General features: G+C 47.0%; 1 protein-coding gene across 1 annotated transcript; it reads left to right on the top strand.

Annotated features, from left to right (window-relative positions):
- Positions 1 to 526: 526 nt before the first annotated feature.
- On the top strand, positions 527 to 22,606 carry DUSP10 (dual specificity phosphatase 10). The gene is made up of 4 exons (XM_072333627.1): positions 527 to 660; positions 1,393 to 2,223; positions 17,192 to 17,566; positions 20,222 to 22,606. Exons 2-4 carry the CDS (start codon positions 1,437 to 1,439, stop codon positions 20,485 to 20,487), a joined length of 1,428 nt encoding a protein of 475 aa, XP_072189728.1. The 5' UTR covers positions 527 to 660; positions 1,393 to 1,436; the 3' UTR covers positions 20,488 to 22,606.
- The last annotated feature ends 549 nt before the right edge of the window (positions 22,607 to 23,155 follow it).

Below are 23,155 nucleotides of genomic sequence, written 5' to 3'. Positions count from 1 at the left end.
CAGCCTTAGTTTGGAAGCGCTGGGTAAGTGTCCTGAGGAGGAATTGGGATGCAGCTCCGCGTTGCCTTTGTTAAATGCTGTGAGCCGGGCTGCGGCTGCCTTGAGCGTGGAGCACCTCGTGGTTGTCTGACAGCAGCTCGCCGCTCTCCCTTCACTTTTCCCGCACAGAGCATCCCGTGCGGGCTCGCCGCGGTTACAACGGGACTGTTGGCAGACACCTCCAGCAGGAGCCCCTGAGGCTGAGCTCCACGCTCCGCCATGGCGCCCCTTCTTGCGGGGACACGGCGCTGCTCGGCCCGGACGTGGAGCCGCGCTGTTCCCGCGTCGCTCCGTTGCTTTGACGGCGCCGGGGCGCGAGAGGGGCGCGCGCCTCACGTCCGCCAGGAGCAACCGCCGCCGCGGGGCGCGAGCCGGCGCCGCGCCCTTCCGATTGGCTGCCAATGACATCACCCGCCCCGCCCCCTCCCCCGCCCCGCTGCTCGCCGATTGGCCGCCGGGGCCGCCCGTCGCCTCCCGCCCCGCCCCCGCCGAGCCGTACATTTACGCGGTAGCAAAAGAGAAAGTAACGAGGATGGTGCGGGCGGCGCGCGGGGCGGCGGGCGCGAGAAACAGCGGCGCGGGGCCGCCAGGAAGCGGGACGCACCGGAGCGCGCCGCGCCGGTGAGTGCGGGCGGGCGGATATCGGTGCGGGGCCGCCGGGGCGCGAGGGGCGGAGGGGCCGGGGAATGAAAGTTTGGTTCTGCGCTGCTTCGGTCCGCTGCGGTTATTGTATGTTTGCTTCCCTTTCTTTACGGAGATGGGCCGTTTGCCCTTTTACCGTTGTTGTTCTAAAGCGTGTCAGGCAGAGAGGCGCCGCTCTCCGTTATCCTTTTTCTAAACGGCGTGAGGGATTTTCCGCTTTTTGTGTTATTTTTCACGGTTGCCCCCTGTCCGCCCACTGCCCGGCTCCGTGCGGGGGGAGCCCCTCGGGCGGCCGGAGCGTTTGCGTTCCGTCCAGCTGCTGAGAACGTTTCCTGCTTTCGGCGAGATTTTCCTCCTGTTTAACTCGGTGTTGAAGTTCTCAGCTGTCCGTGCGCGTTGAATCAAAAGCTCGATCTCATTCCGGCTCGCTGGAAAAGTTGCACGTTGCCGCCGACGCGTCGTGCTGCAGCGCCGGCCGGCCCTTCGCTCGCTGCGGAGCGCGGTGCTGCCCGCCTCGCGCCGGGGTGCTGCTCCTCTGGCCCTTCGCGTAGGTGCGCGTAGCGTTGCCGCGGGGTTGGGGAAGGTTCCCGTGGGTTGTGAGCCCTGGGCGGTGGGTGTCGGGGAGGCGATCCGTAGGGTTATGTGATGTGGCGGTCTGTTTTCATCGCCTTTTTCCCTCGGCCGCTCTCCCCTCCCTTTCTTCTTTTGCAGGGGGATCTTGAGTTCTTCCTAATTTGCTAGCTTTCAGCCTCCTCATGCCTCCGTCTCCCTTAGACGACAGGGTAGTGGTGGCACTCTCGAGGCCGGTGAGACCTCAGGATCTCAACCTGTGTTTAGACTCTAGCTATCTGGAACCTGCCTCCTCCTCCGGCGAGAGCCGCCCCGGTCTGCTCGGCGCAGCCGTCGTGTCCCTCAAGACTGCGAATCTCACGTATATGCCCTCATCCAACGGCTCTGCCCGCTCCCTGAGTTGTGGATGCAGCAGTGCCAGTTGCTGCACTGTGGCAACGTACGACAAGGACGCTCAGGCCCAAGCCCACGCCAGCAGCGCAGCAGCCTCCCCTTCCTGCCCCGCCAACCAAATGGTCAACAGCAATGAGAGTGGTGGCCTGAGCCCCCTGGGCGGGGTGGGCAGCCCGGTGTCAGGTGGCGGCAAGCAGCTAGCCAGCATCAAGATCATCTACCCCAACGACCTGGCCAAGAAGATGACGAAATGCAGCAAGAGCCACGCGCAGAACCAAGGGCCTGTCATCATCGACTGCAGGCCGTTCATGGAGTATAATAAGAGCCACATCCAAGGGGCCGTCCACATCAACTGCGCTGACAAGATCAGCCGGAGAAGGCTCCAGCAGGGCAAGATCACTGTCTTGGACTTGATCTCATGCCGGGAAGGCAAGGACTCCTTCAAGAGGATCTTTTCCAAAGAAATCATAGTTTATGATGAGAATACCAATGAGCCGAGCAGAGTAATGCCTTCCCAGCCCCTCCACATAGTGTTGGAGTCCCTCAAGAGAGAAGGCAAGGAACCCCTAGTCCTAAAAGGTAATCTTCCTCTTTGCGTCCCATGTGCTATGCAAGTGTTCCACCACAAACCTTGCTGATGGTAGAGCTTCCAGCATGGCTGTACACCTCTAGGAACATCTCTGTGCCTCGATACACAGCTGGCAAAGCACATCTTCCATGGGCAGGTGGTGGAACGGGCCACTCGGCAGTGGTGAGGTGCTTGCCTTCCCCAATGGTTGTCCTTCAGCTGTGGCAGGGTGGGAGTTGAACGAAGGAGGAAGCGTGCTTCCTGGTGGCTGGCTGTGTAGACAAAGAATTTCCCCCAGTGTTTTCTCGAGGTATTTATAGCCTGAGGGGCAAAGGTCCAGAAGAGTATACTTCTCTTTTAGCTTGCCAGACTGACCTTTACTTAGCTATCCTTATTTTAGTCTGTTAAACTCAGCTCCTGGGTGCTGGAGATGGGCTGAGGGAGAGCAAATGAAGAAGAAAGATAAAGGAGGCATTGCATCATTGACCAGCTGACAAAACTCAAGGAGAAGTCCAGTCTTGCTTTGGTGAAACAGGGTGAGAGTAATGGACGGAGGGAGATGCTCCTCTAGAAAGTGGTCTGAAAGGGCAGTGATTATATGTGTGCGTGGATGCGCATTTCTGTGTGTGTATTTTTTCCTCCTTTAAAGGTTCATTTTTAAATGTATTTTTTTACCCTATTCCTTAATATTCTAGAGAGGAACGTTCCCACTTGCCCTAAGGTAGCATCCAAGGACGCTTCCCTTTCTTCCCTTTATTTTGTAGCTTCTATTTATAACTATGCTGCCCTCTATAAATCTCTTTGCCCCTAGGTATTTATGCCACTTAGAGGCATGGTTGATAGAGATTGGCTATGGTACTGTGAAACTACAGGAGGATAATTCACTTGAAAACAGTAACTTAGTAACTTGTACAGCAGAACCACCCTGCACGGTGTGGTGAAAGTATGGGTTGGTGGCAGAGTCCTTAACAGCTACATCTATGACTTGAACCCTGTGGTCTGCAGGCCTTCCTGCCCTTAGAAAAGGGAGATGCTGAAGGTGTCTGTCTTCCAAGTTTCTTTGTATCACTGAAGCTCCTGCCACTTCAAGCTGTACCTGGAGCAGAAGGCTGTGGGGCTGCTGGGTCCCGTGGGCAGGCTGTGGGCAGCCCTCTCTGAGGTTGGCCACCGTTTCCTGGGTGCTGCAAGGGGCTTGGCTGGGTGCTTGTGGGATTACTCGGGCTATTTTTGGTTTTCAGCTACTGAGAAATGTGAGCATCTGTTTCAAAGACCTGCTTAGGAGAAATCCCCTCCCTGAACTGCTTCTGCCAACAGATCTGAGACTGTGCTAGTAGGTAAAGGAAGCCCAAATCCCTTGGTTCTTTTGGGTGCAGGAATTGGCTGGACCAGAATGGGCCTCGTGTAAGGGGACAGAAGTGCTTTTGCCATCACCTCACCTTCCCTTCTCTAAGCAGGGGCTCAAAGGGGACTCTAAAGGAGGTCCTTCCCAACCTAGGCCATTCTATGGTTCTGCAAGTTTACCATGTAGTAAAGCAGCACTTAGGAAGGCTCTGCCTCATTTTTTGAGCCTGAGGAGCAGTGCTGGCCATGCGGTTGTTCATTTTCCCCCTGTCAGATAGCATTTTTTTCCATCATGCCCTGGCAGACCAAGCGCTAACACCATGTGTGCATGCAGGCCCGTGGCTGCAGACACAAGAATGAAACCAGAGAGAGATCTTTGCCACTTCTTTTATTTTTTTTCTTTCTTCTTTCCCCCCCGTTCCACCCCCCCTTTTTCGAGTGGTTTTTCTTGCTTGCTGTAATCCACTCCTAATTTATGGCCAACCCATCTGATGCCTGTGTTATGTTTGCAAACACTGGTTGCTAGCCTAGCCGGCCAAGTTTATGTCCCCCTGATCCAGTGCCACGTTCTCCATCTTTGGTGCTGCCTGTCAGCCTGTGCTGCTCTTTGCACAGTGTGGTGTCACGTTGTGGGGGGAACCCGATCGGCAAACCCGGGGTTGGGTTACGGCCCCGGCTTACCGCTGTCCGGCAGCAGCGTGGCCCTCGGTGTATTTAGGGTTAGGTGCCCCACTCTTTTTAAGCACTGTTTCCAATAGGCCACACGGCTCTATAGATAAATGTATGGACAGGGTGCCTGATTAGGCTCAAGTTAAAAAGAGGTTGTCTGATTTATTTTTAATGTCACAGACTGACATAAACTGATGCTGACAAGGGAGTGCTGGGCTTTACAGGGCTTTTAAGAGCTGTGTGCCTCCCTTTGTGTCTCCTTGCTACTTCCTTTAATATGGAGTGTCATTTTCAATTAAGCTCTTCAGAAGCAAAGATTTGCTCCGTTCTTTGTTCAGAAGGCACAGCAGCATTTAGGAGACTGACATGACTATTTCATTTTTTTTTATCAAAAAGGTATCGTGTTCTTCACGTTGCTGTTACATGGGCTTTAGCAGCCTGAGTAGTGATCAAGGGCTGGAGCTGCTGCTGGGTTGTGTACAAAATGTGAACAATTCCTGTTTTTCCCTGTGTGCTCACAGCTGTTCTTTTTAGAGCACGGTGTTCCATTCCTACTGAAACCTAAAGGCTTTCCTTTGAGTGGATGCATCTTTTTTTTTTGCCCAGTATTGGGATGAGAGGAGGTTCAAACAGTGATGGGAGACCATCAGTCACCCTTTCCGCTTGATGAGGGCAAAACTATGTTTTGTTTTGCTTTTTCCCCCAGGTTGGCTCAGAGGCCCAGGCTGCCCTCAATGGGGTTGTGCCCATTTTCCTATCCAAAGCCCAGCAACACAGCGTGGTGGGACTGTCATAGGATAGCAGCAGTGTATTTCAGCCTTACTGGAAGAATTTGCCATCCGTGTGTGCATTAGCTCATAGTGAAAGTGGCTTGCAGTTTTGGGCTTTTTGCATGCTTTAGTTTGCTCCTGGGACATAAAAATAGGAAGTGGGGAATGCTTTGGCATTCAAACGAAAAGTATTATTTTACACAGGATGAAGTGTTTAGGTTTGGAGTTGAGTGTCTCCTTTCAAGTTAAATTAAATGTACAAATGAACCGAAAATGAACAAGTGTAATGTCTGGGCCAAAATATTTCAACAGGTTTTTTTTCTTAAAACGAGAGGAGTTGCTTTTATGTCCCTATCCAGTCCCTGATGGTATTGGCTTCACCTTACCCACCTTCCTCTGCCTTGGAGACCCATCTGTGGGAGCCTCATGAACCCATTGAAGCCTTGGGCTCAATTCTTTTTTGAAATCTCCTTTGTTTGACTCCAGATTGAACCAGTCCAGATCAATGGTGTGATGTGAAAATTTGCTAATAGTCCCAATTTTCCTCTGTGCTGTGAAGTGGTGGCTGGAGCACTGCGAGGGGCTTGGGAAGGAGCGGAATGGTAGTGATAACACGTAGTTACTTCTCTGTTCTTGTTCCTGAATTTGAGGAGCTTTTTTAAACTCTGGCTTGCAGTTTTCTCATTGCTTGTCTAACAGGGAAATAAATTAAGTGGCTGGGTCTCGTTATAGCAAGGAGCACAGAAACTGCCAGCAAACCACTTCATGCTCGCTGCTGTGGTCTAAGAATAGCTTCAGATCTCTTTACCAGCGCTGAAGTCACCTATCAGAGAAGTTGAAACAACTACAAAGGGACCGAGAGACCTATAAAAGGAATAAGTGCCTGCTTTACGTTGTCTCGCGTTAACTCAAAGGACTGTGATCAACTGCCTTTGGAATACCTGATGTTTTTGTAATCTGTTGCAAACTCATGATTTATTATTATTATGTAATCCAGCAGTGCCAGCGTTACTTTAAGCCCTAACTGAATTACACTGCAGAAGCGCAATTCAAGAGTAGGACTTGACACAACGGTCAAAAAATCCAGCTGTCCAGCAAATATGTGCCTGGTGCTTATTTCCACTGGAGATCTCCACTGAATAATTATTAGGTCATGGCTGAAATAGGGAAGTGTGTATTTTTAAGTGTTAAGTAATGCGTGCGATGCGTCCAGTGTGTTTAAAACGTGTTCCCTCTGTGTTGCGGAGGAAATCTGGCCTCATCAGTCACTGGGGGGAAAAAACTTCTGCTGCCTCTTCACAGACAGAGATTTCAGCTTCAGTTTTCAGAGTCTGATTGCAGGAGCTTGAATATATTTGTCAGTAGTAGTATTTGAGGCTTGAGGGGTTGTCAACTAATACAGATAGGCTTCTGTTTTGTAGGATCTATTTTGTAGGATCTACACGTACCTCTCTGTTCCTTTCTCTTAAGGCAACAGCTGATGTTTGTTCTTGGTTTTTTTTACTATGCTTAGGAGCCTGAAAGTTTATCTTTGATTTACAACACCTCTGAAGTAGGGGGTCAGTCACTTGTCTTTAGGCTAGGACTCTTTCTTTACTCTATGGAAATCCATATCACAATTTCTTATTTACACCAGAAACACTAAAGTGGAAAAAAATGACATGAATGGGAGCAGTGTGCCTGTAGTCTTAACACTCATCTATCTTGCACATTTATTAACCCACCGGGAGAGAATTTTTTCTTAGATATTCAGCATGGCCTTGCAGGGCTATAGAAGTCATGCTCTGCAAAGGAAAAGAACGCTGTTTATCTACTTAAAAGAAGACCTAGTGCTTTGTCACTCTGTGCAAAAGATAAGACCATGTGTGCCTTGGCCTTGTTGGGATTTGCTGGTGGGTTTGGGGGAGCACTGGCTGCAGAGAATACAAGGCTGACCTGAATATGATGACTGGCTGTTGACTGGAGTTTGGTGTCTAGCTACTCAGCTGGGTCTGATGAGAGCAAGCTGGGAAGAGGTACTTTCTTGAGCATTGCACCTGCTTACTTAAGCTGGCAGGGCCTTCAGGGGTTTTCACTGTGAGCTGTGGTCTTAGTCTGATGAATGTGTTGACAGTAGTTGGAGAGGCAGAGCTCTAGCGTGCACCAGTGCCTTTGAGACTTGGCTGGGATGGAAAACCAGCCAGCAGACCTGACAGTGCCCCTGTGTCCCCTATGTGGAGGCAGAGAGGGAGGCTGTTATGACAAGCACACCTGGAGGAGCACTGCCCCTGCTTTCAAAATCTTTCAGCATGGTTATTTTTGTAGCTGGAATGTCCTGGGGCAGCCGTGGTCTGCGCTCGCATGTTCAACTGATGCTTTATGCCCCAGCAGCTTCAGCAGTGAATCTGTGGGGATTTTTAATGCCTTGTGACTTTTCAGTACAGGAAACTGCTTCAATTAATATCTGTGATGAAGGCAACCTCGTGCCTGGAAGCATCGCAGCCCACTGGAGATGGTTTCAGTGCATCCTCCCACTGCTATGAAAGCTGCTGGTTCCCCAGGAGCACGCGATCCTCCAGCAGGTGGTCTCAGCATGGCTCTGGGCTCATATAGCATAGTTTCACAGAATTGTAGGTGTTAGAAGGGACCTCTGGAGATCATGTAGCCCAACCTCCTGCTGAAGAAGGTTCCTGAGAGTAGATAGCATCTTTTTAAGTGCTTAAAGGACAGAGGAAAATAAACAAATTCCTTCCCTGTGTGGTGCAGAAAAAGGGTATTCAGACTAGGGATAACTGTGACTAGGTACCAAGGCAGTCTCAGGGCAAGGGGAGCTCTGGCCAAGGCCACACATTGGTCATTCTCTCGCTCTGTTACTAAGCACACACAATAGGCTTGCTGTAAGACCTTGGACGAGTCATTTTAGTCTGTGTCGTTTTTCTGTTCCCTGCACCATTTGTAACACTGAGCTCATCTCTTACTTAGATCAGCAATTAAGTGTAGTGAACCCAGATCCATCCACAGTCACAGCAGTGCTCTGAAACAATGCATCCGTCTTGTGCAGAAAGTGGGAGAAAGAATAACAGGCACGCTTTTTGCCTCCACTTTTAGCAGTGCATCCTTTCTAAAGTAACACTGATTTGCCTGTTGGCATTTTTGTTGATTTAAAAAACCTCAAGGTTCAGTTTTATTTCTCTGTTTTGGTGAGCAGATTATCTCCTTGCTAAAAGGAGCCGATGTGAGCAGCTCAAGGTCTGGAAGGAGCTTGTCTTCTCCTTCCACTTGTTTTTAGTGGTGCCCCTAAGAGAGCATCACTACTCCCACATTGACCTGAGCCAACAAGCCTTCAAGAAGCCACCAGTGCCTTGTAGGAAAGGAGCATATAAACAGGAGGGAGAAAGACTGTTTACGAGGGTGTATAGTGATAACACAAGGGGGGATGGTTTTAAAAACTAAGACAGTGGGGGTTTAGGTTAGATATTAAGAGGAAGCTTTTCACACAGAGGGTGGTGATACACTGGAACAGGCTGCCCAAGAAGGTTGTGGATGCCCCATCCCTGGAGGCAATCAAGGCCAGGCTGGATGTGTCTCTGGGCAGTCTGGTCTGGTGACTGCTGACCCTGCATGTAGCGGGGGGGGTTGAAACTAGATGATAATTGTGGTCCTTTTCAACCCAGGCCATTCTATGATTCTCCCAGAGGAACGAGCCTCCTGTTGCTGTCGCTGCTTGTCCCCACGAGTTAATTTATTAAAAAGAAATACACACACACACACACATACATATATATATATATATATTAACCATATATATTTTTACAGTGGTTTTAAGAGATTTGGAAAATAGCTGACAGAAGCTTGCTAGTTGAATTGATTGTTGCCAGTTTGTGATGCCAGAGTGAGATATTGAGGCTTAAGTAAAGCACTTTGCCAGTAATGTTTTAAAGCCAAAACTTTTGTTGAAGCAGTTGACCTGTATTATGCTAGTGATGGACTCTAATTCATCCTGGCCATCATAAGGTACTGGGAGTTTTGTCTGTAAGCACTCAATGTGTGATTAGCCTCAAGGCAAACCATCATATTTTTGTAGATATTTTCCTCTTAGCTCTGTAAGGCAGTATTACATCTCTATCAAGGAATAATACACTACTTATGCTTCCTGGGAAATATTCTTGTTTGTTTATCTGTAGAGACAAGACATGATTTAGTTTTAATCTAGCTGAAGACATTCCTTGTTTGATCGCTGTTTAATTCTGGCTTTTCTTAGTGTATGTTTTCTCCTTTCCTTGATTCCTGAGTGTAGGTTCTAGCCATGCTTTCTTGCCTGTTAGGGCTGTCATGCAATGCTGGGTCCCCTGATAGCCAGGCTGGAGTGAGCTGCCAGGTGCTCAGACCTGTAGGACGTTGGGGCTCAAGTGCCAGTTGGGCTGGGCCTGGTGTTGGTGGCAGCATGGCAGAGGCAGGTTGGTGCCTGGCATCTCACTGCTTCTAGGACTTGGCTGTTTTGGACAGTGTGGCACTAGGATATTTCAAGGCAGCTTCCTTTACTGGATATGAAAAGATACTGTTGGAAAGTGTCAAAAGAGTGCCAGATATATTTGTAGCTAATGGGAAAGAAATTCTTTATTACTATATTTATTTATTTATTTTTAAGGGGTTTTAGATCCAGCAGGAATGAATGGCATTGACTGGTGTGTTGTAGCAGGACCGTGCTTTCCTTTCATGCTGTTGCAACATGTTGCTGGTTTTTCTGATGCAGAGGAGCAGTGCTTTGGGCTGGAAAAGAGCCTGCATTCATTCTCAGCAGAAACAGAATGGCTTGCTTGGTTGCTGGAGTGAAGCTGTCCTGAAGTGGTTGCCCTTAAAAGGGTAAAATGAATACACAGATGACTGAACCATGAAATGTCAGCCTTCTCTAAAACTTGCTAATTAAACAGAAACGTCCACTCCTACACATCCAGGATTACAGACGTCTGAAACTCTGCTGAGGCCCTTCTCCCTCTTTGGATGCACTGAACCCTCTGTGCTGTCTGGGTCCTCGTGCATCCCAGAGCCTGGAGGTCCCACCCGTTCTGCCTCTGTGAAAGCAGACTTGTAACTCTTTGTCAATATAAAACCATTTGTGGTATCGTTATAGCATGAAAATAGTTTCTGTTCCCTCCCCCCTCACTTCCCCTGTCTCCTTCATACATAGCTTTAGCATTTCTTGATGACCTTTTTGTTAATATGATTTCCAATGGGAGCATTTCACAGTAGAAGTATGTATTCCTTCAGGGTTTATGCTGACATTTCCAGTGATTATTTAATTGCTCTTCATGTTAGCTTGAATCCCCACGGGAGAGCATACTTTTGCTATGAGAAGTTGTAAAGTGTCTAATTTTGAGTTTCTGCTATAAATGCTTGCCCTCCAGGGAGGGCGAGTCCAAACCTCATCTGTCACTGGGCTTAATTTCTTGTTCCAAGTCCTTGAGCTCCTCCTCTTAACTTTCTTATCATTCTCTGAGAATAACAGAGTGCTTTGGAGGATGTTGTCCCGTGGTGTGTCCCTCTCTCCTATCAGCACATTTTTGTTTAAATTTTCTGCTAAATGGACAAACTCTATGCTTACTCAATGTGTAGGGGACTTCCAGTTGCAAAACTGGAACTACTGTCCTCAGTTCAGATGTGTGGTGACTTTAGGAAGGGCTGGCAAGATGTCCAGAAGCACTAGTGGCATCTCTTGGGAGAGCTGGTGAGGGAGGCATGTTGCTTTCATAGGTGGCTTGGGTGTCCAAGCTCTGTTTGAGGCAAAGCTGTGTTTAAGACAAACAAACAAACCAAAAACAACTCTCAAACCAAGAAACAGTCCCCAGTAGCAGTTAAAATAAATAAATGTGTATATATATATATATGTACACACGCATACAATGCTTGTTTCTAATTAGAACCAGCATGGATGACCTTGTGCTTTCTCAGAAGAGAAAAAGCAATGACATGACAGCTAGTGATGTGAAGAAGCAAGTCATGTGTTCAGATGTGGAAGGTACTGCGGATGAAAATGTGGTGGAGAGTGAGTAGTAGGCATGATGGAAGGGAATAAGTGGAGCTGGGCAGAGCCTGTGTCCTTTGGCAGAGGGCAATGCCTTTGGTGACCTCTCTCCTGCACACCTGGCATGTGTCCTTCAGGGCAGCCAGCTGCTCTGTTCCTGGTGTGAAGTACTGGAGCAAAGTAGATAAGAGCAGGGGCTGCAAGAGGCCAGCAGGAGAGGATATGCGGTTGGTGTGAGCTGCAGCAAGTTGAAATTAGAAAGAATATGCAAATGCATGCGCCTTGATGCTGGGGGATGACATAGTTCTTTTTATCTGGTCAGACTCTTGACTTTTCAAGGGGGCTTCAAAGCAACCAGGTCAGGGATGTGCTTGTAACTCCTCTGGACCAGAACTCATCAATGAAGCAGCATCTAAGGGTGATTCCCACATGGAAAAAAACTGACCTGGCAAGCTCTCTGGAATGCACCCGCTTGCTTTTTTGGGTGGTTTTTTTTGTTGTTGTTGTTTGTTTTGCTTTGTTTTGAAGTGCCGTTGGCTGCTTGATTAGAGGCAGCGACTAGATTAGATTGAGTGTATCGAAGTGGAAGCTGTTCTTTGTGAACTATGTTTACTTTCACTTTTTTGTTGTTTGTTTAAAGTTTAATCTTTTGCAGCAGGGCTGATGCCAAATGCCGTGTGGGTGATGGGGGAAGAAGCCCTGCAATGGGTGGTTTGCAGACAGGTGAGAAGCCTGCCTGTAGGACTGGAAAGGGAGACCTAACTTGCACGTTGGTAGCCACACAAATACAAAAGTCTTCAGTTATTTTTATCTGTGTTCTCCCACCCCCAGTTCTCCAAAATCAGTGTTGATTTTTGAGACCACTGGGGGTACTTACATTGCAAAAGGATGGTAAATGAGAATTCTGTTCTGAAGAGCTGAGTATGGTTCCAGTTATGCTTGTTTGGTGTTTTTTTCCCCCCTATTATTTAACAGCAGAAATGTACAAAAACAATCTTAACATCCTTGTATTCTCCTTGCACCCTGACTGAACTGAGGTGTCAAGTGGGCTTGATGCCTCAGTCTCCTTCCAGTGTTTTTCTTATGAAAACAAATAAAAGCCCCATGGTTTTCTTGAAGTCAAAGGAGCTAGTTTTGTTGTTGTCTAGGTGAACATGGTCTGATAGATCCCCACTAGTTTTGAGAGAGGAGAATTGTCCTTCTCATATCTGCTTCCAGTTGTGTGGACCAAATATATTGTCTTCAACCACAGCACAACCCTAGAGCTCTCCTCAGCAGGGAGCATGAACCAGGCTGTGCTGAGGGGAAGGATGTCTGTCTTGGATAACAGGAGCACTCCTGCCATGCTTGAGTTAGCCCCATTGCTCCAAGAGGTCTGTAAAGTACTGTTCTCAGTAGTGTCCTGAGCATTACACATCATGTAGGCCTACCCCTGCTTGAGGTAAAAGCAGAGGGAGGCTGAGGGAGTACTGCAGGAGAAATATGGAGAGAGAGCATAAAGGAAGTCCCTTTCCATGTCATCTGGTGGAGGTAGGACTGGTGGAGCTCTGCTTGGGTTATAGCCCAGATTCAAGACCATACATTTCTGCAGGCCATGGGTTGGTATTGTGAAGACGTGATCCCAGCGGTTGTCCACATCCTGAGCGTGGCTTTGGTCATGACTGGCAGAGAGCTCTGCTTCAACCTGTAAAGCTGCTTTTCCCTTGGGGAAGGAAGTGAGCTGTGATAGATTTGCTGCTGAAAGCACACCCAAGCATGCAGAGAGGATGCATAACAGCACGACCCAGATGAGCTCATGCTTGCTAGCGGGTGCCTTAGCACACCCTGCACATGCAGTGGGAGTGGGGAGTGGAGGGGGTTGGGTGACACCTGGGGTGACACAGGGCTGGGCACCCCCAACCCACAGCACACCTCTGTTTGTACCGGCTCAAGTCGCGTTTGCTTAACCTTGAGGCATCCTGCACTTTGAGTCGACTTGACACAAAGTCATCTGTTCATTAATAACACAGAAGCAGTTTAATTGTTGTCTTAGTGGAAAAATACATGAGACTGTCATCAGCTGTTGCTTCTGGCAATGCTTTCTGCAGTAATGTAAATAAATGAGGTCACAGGTTTAAAGGAACAGGCTGTACTCGCACAAATTCAGAGCGTCATCTTAAATGGATATGCACCAATTGCCTGAATGTCTTATATTGTGGTGCTGTGCTCATGCCACAAACGTTAACTGCTTAAAGGTGTAACATTTTGACCTTAAACACAGCCACACTTAGCCGTGGGGCTTGGTTTGTTGTGGAGGCCCTGCCGCTGTCACACAGAGCAGAGCTCAGCGCTGCCCTTCGCTCCCTGTGAGGAGCTGCAGCCGCCATCAGGCCTCCCCTCAGCTCCTCTGCTCTGCGCTGAGCAAACCCAGCGGCCTCAGCTCTCCTCACGCACCTTGTCCTCCAGGCCCTTCTCCATCTTTCTAGGCCGCCTTTGGACAACTCTCTGATATATCTTTTTCTGATAATTCACAGCCCTATGGGATTTCTGCTTTTGTTGCATGTGAATTTTGGTTTAGTGGTTTTGTTATGGTTGTCTTTTTGTTTTCTTTTCTTTAGGTGGCTTTGTGGTATTGTAATTGAGGATGAGTGGATCCAAAAATCCATCTGAATAGCTTTCAAAGTTATATAAAAGGTCTGTTTGTCTGTGGGGATCACATGTTCTGTCTAAATGTGGATCCTGCATCTTCAATCTGTCATGTATAAAAAGTGCTCCTGCTGTAACTGCAACAGGTATTGCTCTGTTATCAGGGTGTTTTGTGCTGCTTGACTTTGCCTAAGTCATCCCTACTGTGGGAGAGGGAGCAAGGTAACTTTACTGTGGGATAAGAATCTCTTTCAAAGTAGGAAATACATCAACTACTGAAACGTATCAAAAGCCACAACCTCACATATAGAATTATAGAATATCCTGAGATGGAAGGCACCCACAAGGATAGAATCCAGCCCTGGCTCTAGATGAGACCACTGATGAAGAGGTATTGCAAAGCAAGCAGAATGAGGATGGGTGTCACTGTACTCCTTGAGTATTCTTTTTTTTCCAGTTGTCTTCCCTTATAAGTCCCTTGCATAGAATGTCTGCAGGTAAGATGTGTTGGTTTTGCTTTCCGTAAAGATGGCTGTTCCTATGCAAAACCAGTCACCTTGTTTCTACTGTACGTTTTGTGTCTGCTTTGAATTATGCTCACCTTTTCACGATGGCAAATGACAGCTGCTGTTTGGCATGACTTCTGTGTCGTTTGCTCCTTCTTGACTTGCTCTGAGCTCTGGTTCCTGCCCAGCTGTTCACCTGGCCTCTGGAGCACAGGGTGGCTTCAGAGCTGGGAATCTGCCTGCAGCTGCTGCGCAGCAGGGGTTCGGGAGGCATCATGTGAAATGTTTGCTCAGGCCTTTTGCAACCACCTGCCCACAGACAAGTATGAATAGCTGGAATGTATACAGTGCTGATTTGAAGCTTCCTCAAAGTTTTGACGTCTCAGACAATCCCTAGCCTGTGGTCATTCACTAACTGTTCTGGCAGGAACAGCAGTGGAATATTTCACGCAGCTCATGCAGTGATAACTGCGAACATTTCTGGCCCTTCACATCAGTGGTGAGCAGAAGCACTGCCCGCTGATGTGTTCCTCTAGATATTAGGACAGGCTGTCTGCTACAGGGGTCCTGCTTCCTTCATTCCTTTCCTTATAGAAAAAACTCAGAATATCCAAGTGTGCTGGGCATCCTTGCATGCCTGTTGCTTTGTTTGGGTGTGGGTAGGTTCAGGCTCCCTGACAACCTGCTCAGCAGCTGTTTTGGAGCAGCGTGTGGGATGTTCTCTGTGTCTGTGTGAGGGCTGTCAAACTGGCTGGATGGTTTGGGTTTTTTTTACCATGCTCTGTTTATTAAAGCTATGTGATATCTTCAAAGATGGAGAAGATTGGTTACAGGCACAGCGTTCTGTAATGGTGAATAGTGGTAGCTGGCCTATCTGCTAGCACTTTCCTTAGTCAGTGTATTGCACCTCCCAGAAGGCTGTGGCAGAGGTGGAAAGTGAGAACTGACCCCAGGGCCACTGGAACTGCTTATTCTTTGGACTGCTTTTTGGGGATCCCTATGTGTTCTGGGTGTTGTTTGCACAATTATTTAAGCTGAATGGATTGCTTGCCTATGCAGGAGCAGAGTAAGTGTTAGAGTAGGGTTGGGTTGACTGGAATGTGGTTAGGGTTCAGCCTTTAGCCTAGGCTGTTGGTTTGGGTGAGATGTCAGATGGCATCATCATGGTGACCCTGGTCTTCTCTGTTGTTGTTGAGCAGCCTGTGAAGACTTTACAGCCTCCACAGAGGGTGGTGTAGTTAGCTGGAGAGCTCAGAGTTTTGTCCTTGTCTTTTCTTCAGCTCTTTGCCCTGTTACAACAGCTTTGTGAACCGAGATCTTTAAGGCAGATCTGTTTGTGCTTTGTCCTGCAAACTGCAGAAACAGCTGAAGATAAGCATGCTTTTGAAGCATGGGAAGTATTCTGCATTTTGAGAGTGATTCATGGATTTCTGGAAAGGTTAGTTACTAGCAGTGTGTGAAGGACAGGAAGAAGGTTGGATCAGACAGGCCCGAGAACTTCTGTAGCATGCTGCATTCTGGTGTCCATCCAGAAGTGCCCTGATGTGGAGGCACTCAGACCTGTCAGGCTCTGGCTTGTGCTTCCATGTGTGTCCATCTTCTGGTGTGTGGCCTGGTCAGTAGTTTTGGAGCTGTCTGAAGGATGGGAACTCACTTGTTGCAGAGGAGGGGACTGAGTTGGGGGATTGCTTGAGGAGCAGAGAATACAGGAAAGGAAGAAATAACCCTCCTTTGCAAAGAGTGGAAGGTGAGGAATGGCCACCTGCCTTCAGCAGAAGGATGCAGGACAGCCTGCATATTGCAAACCTCCAGAGGGAGGTCTGGGATTTAAAATTCACCCCATCGTACAAGTGAGGTCTGACTGTGCTTGTTTTCCCCCTTGTTGGCCAGTTGCAGGAATATGGGTAGTATACATGGGTTGTAGCTGGGCATCTCCCTTCTCAAAGCTGGCTGTGGCCTGGTGAGGGGCACTAATGCTGTCAGGCTCCAAGATGGGCCCTAGGTGAGTGCTGGCACCGGGCAGTTGGAGCTGTGGTGCTCAAGAGTTAGATGTCTTTCTATCTGAACCAAAGTCTGTGTGACAGCGTGGCTTTAAAGTCTTCCTTTTGCTAGATCATTGTGAAAGAGCACGGAAAAGGCAAATAACCTTTTAGAAGGAGAGGGGAAAAAAAATAGCAGGATGGTGACAGCAGCATTTGTTTTGGCTGGAGTAACTCTTTCTAGTAATTTACGTGTAGTTTTCCCCTTCCTGGAATTTCTTGGCTTTCATTTAGCAAAGTGCAGTTGAGCCCAAACACTTGGCTGGTCTCGGCACAACGCGTGGCCCCACGTACCCTGCTCCAACAGAAACCCACATGTCTGTGGGCGGCAGGGGGGCATGGCTGCCCTTCTCCTCCTGCCCCTCTCTTCCCAGGCGTGGAGGCGAGCCACCTGTTAACATTACATCATTGGCTCCCAAGAACGCCTTCGTACCAAAGGCCTGAAACAAAGTGGTTCTTCTTGTATTGTTTGCGCTCAAAGAGCTGATGTCATGCCAGCTGATGTCATTGTGTGCTTTGTGTAATCGCTATGGAAACTGGGCAGGTGGGGAGCCCGGGGCTGATGTAATTGCCGAATGAGGTGTAGAAAGAAGCTCTGCTTTTCTTCCTAGCTCTGCAGCCACTCTCCTGGAGGGAGGGGGGGTGGGAGAGGAGGAAAAAAAGGGGGAAATTGCTGCTTGAAAAAGCCAGCAGTGTGACATGCAGTAGATCCAGGGGGAACACAAGCCAAGAGGTGACTTCTCCTTTCCCCCTTGGACCCATTTCCCATCCATATGAATGTCCTAAAAATAACCTTCTAGATATTTTCGTGCAACTAGGGCAGGAAAAGGAGAGCTGTTTGCCCTATGTTAGGCAAGCACCTTGGTGGTTGTTACGTTTCAAGGTGTGGTGTTACTTTGTCTGACTGCATGGGAAATGTGCTGCTGTCAGGAGTAAAGGCTGCAGAGAGCTGCGTGCTGTCCCTTGTCCCGAGCACTGCGGTGCCCTGTAGAGGTCTCTAACCAAAATATCTTGGTCTCTCTCCCCAGGGGGACTCAGCGGTTTCAAGCAGAACCATGAAAACCTCTGCGATAACTCCCTCCAGCTGCAAGAGTGCCCGGAGGGGGGAGGTGGCGGTGCGTCCGCAGTGCCCCCCACACTACCTCAGTCCATCCCCACCACGCCGGACATCGAGAATGCCGAACTCACCCCCATCCTGCCTTTCCTCTTCCTTGGAAATGAGCATGATGCTCAGGACTTGGAGAAAATGCAGAGGATGAACATAGGCTATGTAATCAACGTGACCACCCACCTGCCCCTGTACCATTACGAAAAAGGCATGTTCAACTACAAGCGGCTCCCAGCCACTGACAGCAACAAGCAGAATCTCAGGCAGTATTTTGAAGAGGCTTTTGAATTCATTGGTAATTATGCTTGACTGGAACTACATTCTCTCCCCCCTCCCCTCACCTATTACAAGAATCTGGAATGAGTTTTGTGCTTTGCTAACTACCCTGAAGGCTGTGTAAGGTCACATTTACTTCTGTTTAGATTGTCAGAAATACTGAGCACCTCGTGTTTCTGCTGATTCTCATTTCTGGCACATCTGACTAAGTAGCCCAGAGGTACAATTTTATCTATTGATAGCAGTGCCTACCTCTCACCCTCCAAATTTGGGTCTTTTCCACCCCTGCTTCTCCCAGCTGAGATTTTTGTCATTCCCTCTTTATGATTCCTTTGCATTTCCTAGTCTTCGCAGTGGCTTCTAGCCAAGTTTTTGTAGTTACTATTTTTAATGACAGCTGAGTCTTCCCTAACTCAGTTTTATGAGAGAAATGACAAACTTTCACACTCCACTTATTTTATCATTAGATTTGTAACTTCAGTGTATGTGTGGGCGAGTGGATAGCAGTGAAAACTAGTATTAATAAGCTTCAAATTCCTGTAGGCTGTGAGACAGTTCACTGTGAAAATACAGCTCCATCTGAAACAGGGGAGGTAGCTCAGGAAATGATATTACCTGTGTCAGTCTAAACCTCGCTGTGATTCACACAGCATATACCTCATCCAGTTTGATCAGTGAGGCTGTGCATTCAGCTCTGGTCGTCTGTACTAAGCCCAGACAACCTTCTTAAGTGGAGCTGGTCATTGAGGATGTTAAGCAATACTGAAAGCTTGTGAGGACCTTTCCTTGCTCTTTTCTGTGCATTTGTGGGCAGTTTCCTGCAGTGCACACGCACAGCTCAGCCTTTTGCAGCACTGTGGATGTCTGCTGGTGTTTTTCCAGTAGCAGTTCGTGTGTTCAGATGTTTCCTGAAACATCCTGGTGTTGGGAAGGAACTATTATTATTATTATTATTATTATTATTATTATTATTATTATTATTATTTTTTCCTCTTGCTGAAGCTGGGCTAATCTTATTATCAATAGTTCAGGTTTGATAGCGGAAGCCAAGATGACCAAAGCCTACTTCTTTGCCACATCACAGCTTAGGTCCTTAGCTAACCCCATGGACTTATTGAAGTGGACTCAGAGCTGTCTTCCTTGATTCCTGCTCTCAAAAATAGACTGTGTTTATGGCTCCTGGGTGAGAACATGGGTGCACAGCTTCTCTGGAACTTCAGCTTGCTTGTGCTGGCTCTGTGGGGTGCTTTTAGGCTCACTGAGGATCCAGCCCTGCTTGTGAAGCTGGGACCTAGGGTCGGAAACCCAGGCTCAGCATATTCTGATCCCATCTGCCTTGGAGCTGGGTCTCACTGCTTGGAAGCAGGCAGCTCTTGGGTGCTGCTAGCGCTGGCTGTGTTCTGGTTAGCAGAGGATTATTATGCTGACACATGCAATCTGTAGTCACATTATTTCAGTGAAGGTGAGTAAGCAGAACACTGCTTATACCGTAGTTTTGATGGCAGGCAGCAATAGAACTCAAATAGAACTCAATGTTAGAACTCAACAACTCAAACTCTTAAGTTTTTAATTGGTTTGATGACCTTACTAAGGGCAGAGAAAGCAGCCTTGTTCTGAGAGCGTTTAGAAAGTATTTTGAAACCCATTTTGCTTTCCTCTTCGATAATTACAGCTTGAGGGGCTAGCTTTGTTTTTCATAAACAAATATTTCCCCACTGAGGTTTTTCTCCTTAGCAAATTTAGCCAAAGTTTTCCCTCCCTCAGGGTAAGCTTTTTTAATTTCATTTGAGACAATAGGGAAATACGTAAACAGTAGGTCATTGGCAGGTATCTATTTAAATAAATTAGAAAATGGATGAAAGTTTAGTTAAGATTAAGGGCATAGGAAGTGAAGCTCAAGAAGTGTGTTAAACTAGGTTTGGAGTTTGGAGTTTCTTTAAATGCTGGCTGATAGAAACATAGAATTCAGCTTCCTTTAAGTTTTTGTAGTGCAGAACTTGTGAAATATGGTGCACTTTATTTTTGGTGGGGTTGGGTTCACACCAAAAGCTGTAAGCTAAATGCATGTTCTCCAGATGAATGAAAGAAAGTAATATACTGAAGGGTGATATCTTGAAAGCTTTTATCTTCCATTTCACGTAAGCTGTCGGAAACAAAGATGGCGTGGCAGTGACTAACTCCCCTTTCCTGGGTTCTGTGCTTCCAGGAGCTTTTTTCTCTCTTGCATCTCTTTGTGCAGATGATGTGGTTTGGTGGGGAGCACATGTACATCTGACTGCACATGTGTGTTGTCCTTTTTCTCCTTCCCCTCCTTGTTCTTTCCTTGCTGCTCCTAGGGAGATGTTTGGGAAAGGTAGCATTTGGCAGAATGAGGTGCTCCAAATGTTAAGGGGTGAAGATGACAGTAGCCTTTTCAGACAACAAAAGTTGGGCTGTGAGGCAAAGATCCAGTTGAAACAGACAGAGCTTGCTGTGCAGACTGGCCTATATGTTTCACATGAAGTAGCTTTGACTCCCTACGGGAGGGTAGACTAGGGAGGAAGAGGAGGAGATGCTGCTGTGCTTCAAGCCAAATAGAGGAACTTTTCACATCAAGTTACTTCTCATTGCACTGAGATTTGCTAATTTATTAAATAGTAGAGAGCTTACTTTCTTCTGTTGTTCTTGTTTGCAGAGGAAGCCCATCAGTGTGGAAAAGGTCTTCTCATTCACTGCCAGGCCGGAGTGTCCCGATCCGCCACCATAGTTATTGCATACTTGATGAAGCACACGCGCATGACCATGACGGATGCCTATAAGTTTGTAAAAGGCAAACGACCAATCATTTCCCCTAACCTTAACTTTATGGGGCAGTTACTGGAGTTTGAGGAAGACCTAAACAATGGCGTCACACCCCGAATCCTCACACCAAAGCTGATCGGCGTAGAAACTGTTGTGTGACGGTGAAGCTGCAAAGAAGGGGTTCAATGAAGGGGTTAGCCTGTTCTTCACCTGATTTAGGGCAGTGAGGGGTGGGCTGTGGGGTTTTTTTTGTTTGTTTTTTTAGCTTTTGGGCAGGGAGGGGGTTGCAGCAAACTTCTTTGTGAATGAAAACCTTTTTTTGTAAGGAAAGGTTTTTAAAAGAGATCCAAGAACTTGGCCATGTTTGGGATGCGGTTGTGATTTCCTTCCTGGGCACTGGGCAGAGCTGAGAAGCTTTGGAGCAAGAGGAGTACTTTTTAAAATCCAAAAGCCAAGAAGAAATATTGGGCTTTTGATGTTGTTGTTGTTTGTTTGTTTGTTTGTTGGCTGGTTTTTTCCTCCTCTTCCTCTCCGGCTACTCATAGAGTATATGGCTAAGTAGTCTGTGCAGGTTCATAGACTGAAGAAACCTAAAGCTGAAGACAAAACACAAATAGCCAAAACGAAGCAGAAAAAACTTGCTGAAGCATGAGGGCCTTCGTTCTGCGAAGGCGTTGCTACAGATCACCTGGCAAATCACTCACTGACACAAAGGAGATCAGAGCAGCTTAAAAAGTCTGCAGGCACTTTTCACACTCCTGACTCGAACTAAAGAAGGAAAAAAAAAAAGTTTATTCGGCGTGTTTCATGTTCCAGTTCTATTTTTCTATCTTGGGGTGTAAGGTTTTAACAGAAAGGGACTTGGATCATTCTATGCCATATGCCTTCACAGGCTTCTTGTGCAATAATAATTTGGGATTTGTTTTGAATGCTCAATCCAATTAGAGTTGGCTGCCCACTAATAATAAGATAATTTTTAAAGTCTAATAGTGCAATGGCAGCTGGCTTGGTTCAGAAGGGATAGGTGAAAGTAATTATTTTGTTCCTTTATATGATTTTGATCCTAGTTACAGTGCCATAAACCTTGTTACATATGTATATCAGAATGTACAAAAACCGAGAACGAGCAAAGTTTATTTAAAACTATTTTTCGCACAAAATATTGGTGTGTTTCAGTTGTCTATGTAAAAGAAATTTGATTATAAAAGCAAAAAATCCTTTGGGAAATGTGTGTCCTTTTATTTCTTTAGCAGTTTTCCATTTGCTTTCTGTCGGATGGGCTTTTGGTTGTGTTTGATTTTCTTTTTGTGGGGGGGGGGGTTGTTTTTGTTTGCTTTTTCTTTTGCAGTGCACAATGCCCATTGACAAAGCTGATATCTTTTGTTTGACATCTCTTCTTCAGTGTCCTGTTCCTGTCCTCTGCTGGTGGAACGTGTTTTCTGTATTCCTTTCTGTACTCTTGCATCCCTTGCTTTCTGTAGCTGTGTTTTAAATCTCCTGGAAATACACCATACTTGGAACTGTTCAGATAAATTTGCATGACTGAGGTGGGCTTTTTGGGACAGACCTACAGCTCAACAGTTATTTAAAGCAAATAAGAAATAAACATTTTCCAACGATTCCTTTCCATCTTCCTGCAATTAGCTTACCTTCCGTGTTTCGGAACTAATTTCTAGAGAGAGATGAGTGTTCTTCTGGTTTTATTTTTTTCCCTGGCCTCTCCAAAGCCTGCTCCTTTAGCAGCTCCTGCTCCTTTAGCAGCTCCTGCTCCTTCAGCAGTTCCACGATCCCTGGTCCTGCTGGATTTTTTCCTTCCCTTTGCCCACTTTTCTTTCATCCTTTCCCAGTTGTGTCACTGTTAAGTGTGGTGTGTATGGCGAGGCTTCTACCCAGCCATGTCCCTTAGGTGGCTGACTTCTTTTGCTTTCTTTGTTTGTATTTTTTTTAATGAATGGTATGGTATAAACTGATCTCTTCCAGACTGTTACCAACTTAAAATTTGTTTGAGTCTAAAATGAGCTTAAAAAAAACAAAACATTTCTCGTATGATTCTGTTGTGCAAGCTGATATATATCCCAGGAAGCCTTGTAGCCATTGGAAGGTTTTTCCTAGTTGAAAACCAATGTGGACTGAACCAAGATTAAAACAGGACCTGTCAGAAAACTTCTGTATAATCACATTAGACATGTATATTTTTGTGGACATTTTACTTAAAATGTTGTTACTATACCGATATTTTCTTGAAACGTATCCCTTTATTAAATTATTTTTCTACTGGAACTGATTTTTTTTTTCTTTCCTATGGTTGGTCCCTTCAGTGAGATGCCCTTGGTGGGGAGCATTACCCAGGCAACAAACCCTGCTGGGCTCCAGCTGCTGTGGGTTGAGGACAGCATGCTGCTGTGGGAAAGGACATCCCTCCCTAAAGATGGGTTCCTTTCTTTGCCATTGGGCTCAGCCTTTTTCAGCTGTTCTGCATGAACTGCAGATGGCTGCACGTGGGTCAAGTTGTTTGCAGGCAGAGAGGAGGTTAGAAAAGCTGTTTACTGCTTGCAGTTCTGGACCAGAGGAAGGGGAGGCCTTTTGGAAAGAGCAGAGGGGCTGGCTGAGATTGTAGCAGCCTACATTACTGTCAGTAGAATCTGCATGATAATGCTGGAGTTCTACAGAGAAAATGGAGTATGTTAACCTAGGACATGGCAGTCCTAAGCCTAAGGGGAACAAAAGAGGGCTAAATTCAACACGAGCCTCCCCCTTTGTTACTGTTTGTTGGTGCCTTCCTCCATTTCCTTTGGGGAGAAGGCAAATATGAGGTCCCTGTCCGACT

The sequence above is a fragment of the Excalfactoria chinensis genome, chromosome 3, assembly GCF_039878825.1.
Source record: "Excalfactoria chinensis isolate bCotChi1 chromosome 3, bCotChi1.hap2, whole genome shotgun sequence".
Lineage (NCBI taxonomy): Eukaryota > Metazoa > Chordata > Aves > Galliformes > Phasianidae > Excalfactoria > Excalfactoria chinensis.
The sequence above is the reverse complement of the archived record's forward strand: the minus strand, read 5'-3'. Positions and strand labels throughout refer to the sequence as shown.

What these genes read in the sequence shown, in the direction of transcription:
- DUSP10 (XM_072333627.1), top strand. Translation starts at nt 1,437, where the DNA reads ATGCCTCCGTCTCCCTTAGACGACAGGGTAGTGGTGGCACTCTCGAGG. An exon ending in GGAACCCCTAGTCCTAAAAG is followed by an intron (nt 2,224 to 17,191) that starts GTAATCTTCCTC and finishes CTCTCTCCCCAG; the next exon opens with GGGGACTCAGCGGTTTCAAG. An exon ending in AGAGGCTTTTGAATTCATTG is followed by an intron (nt 17,567 to 20,221) that starts GTAATTATGCTT and finishes TCTTGTTTGCAG; the next exon opens with AGGAAGCCCATCAGTGTGGA.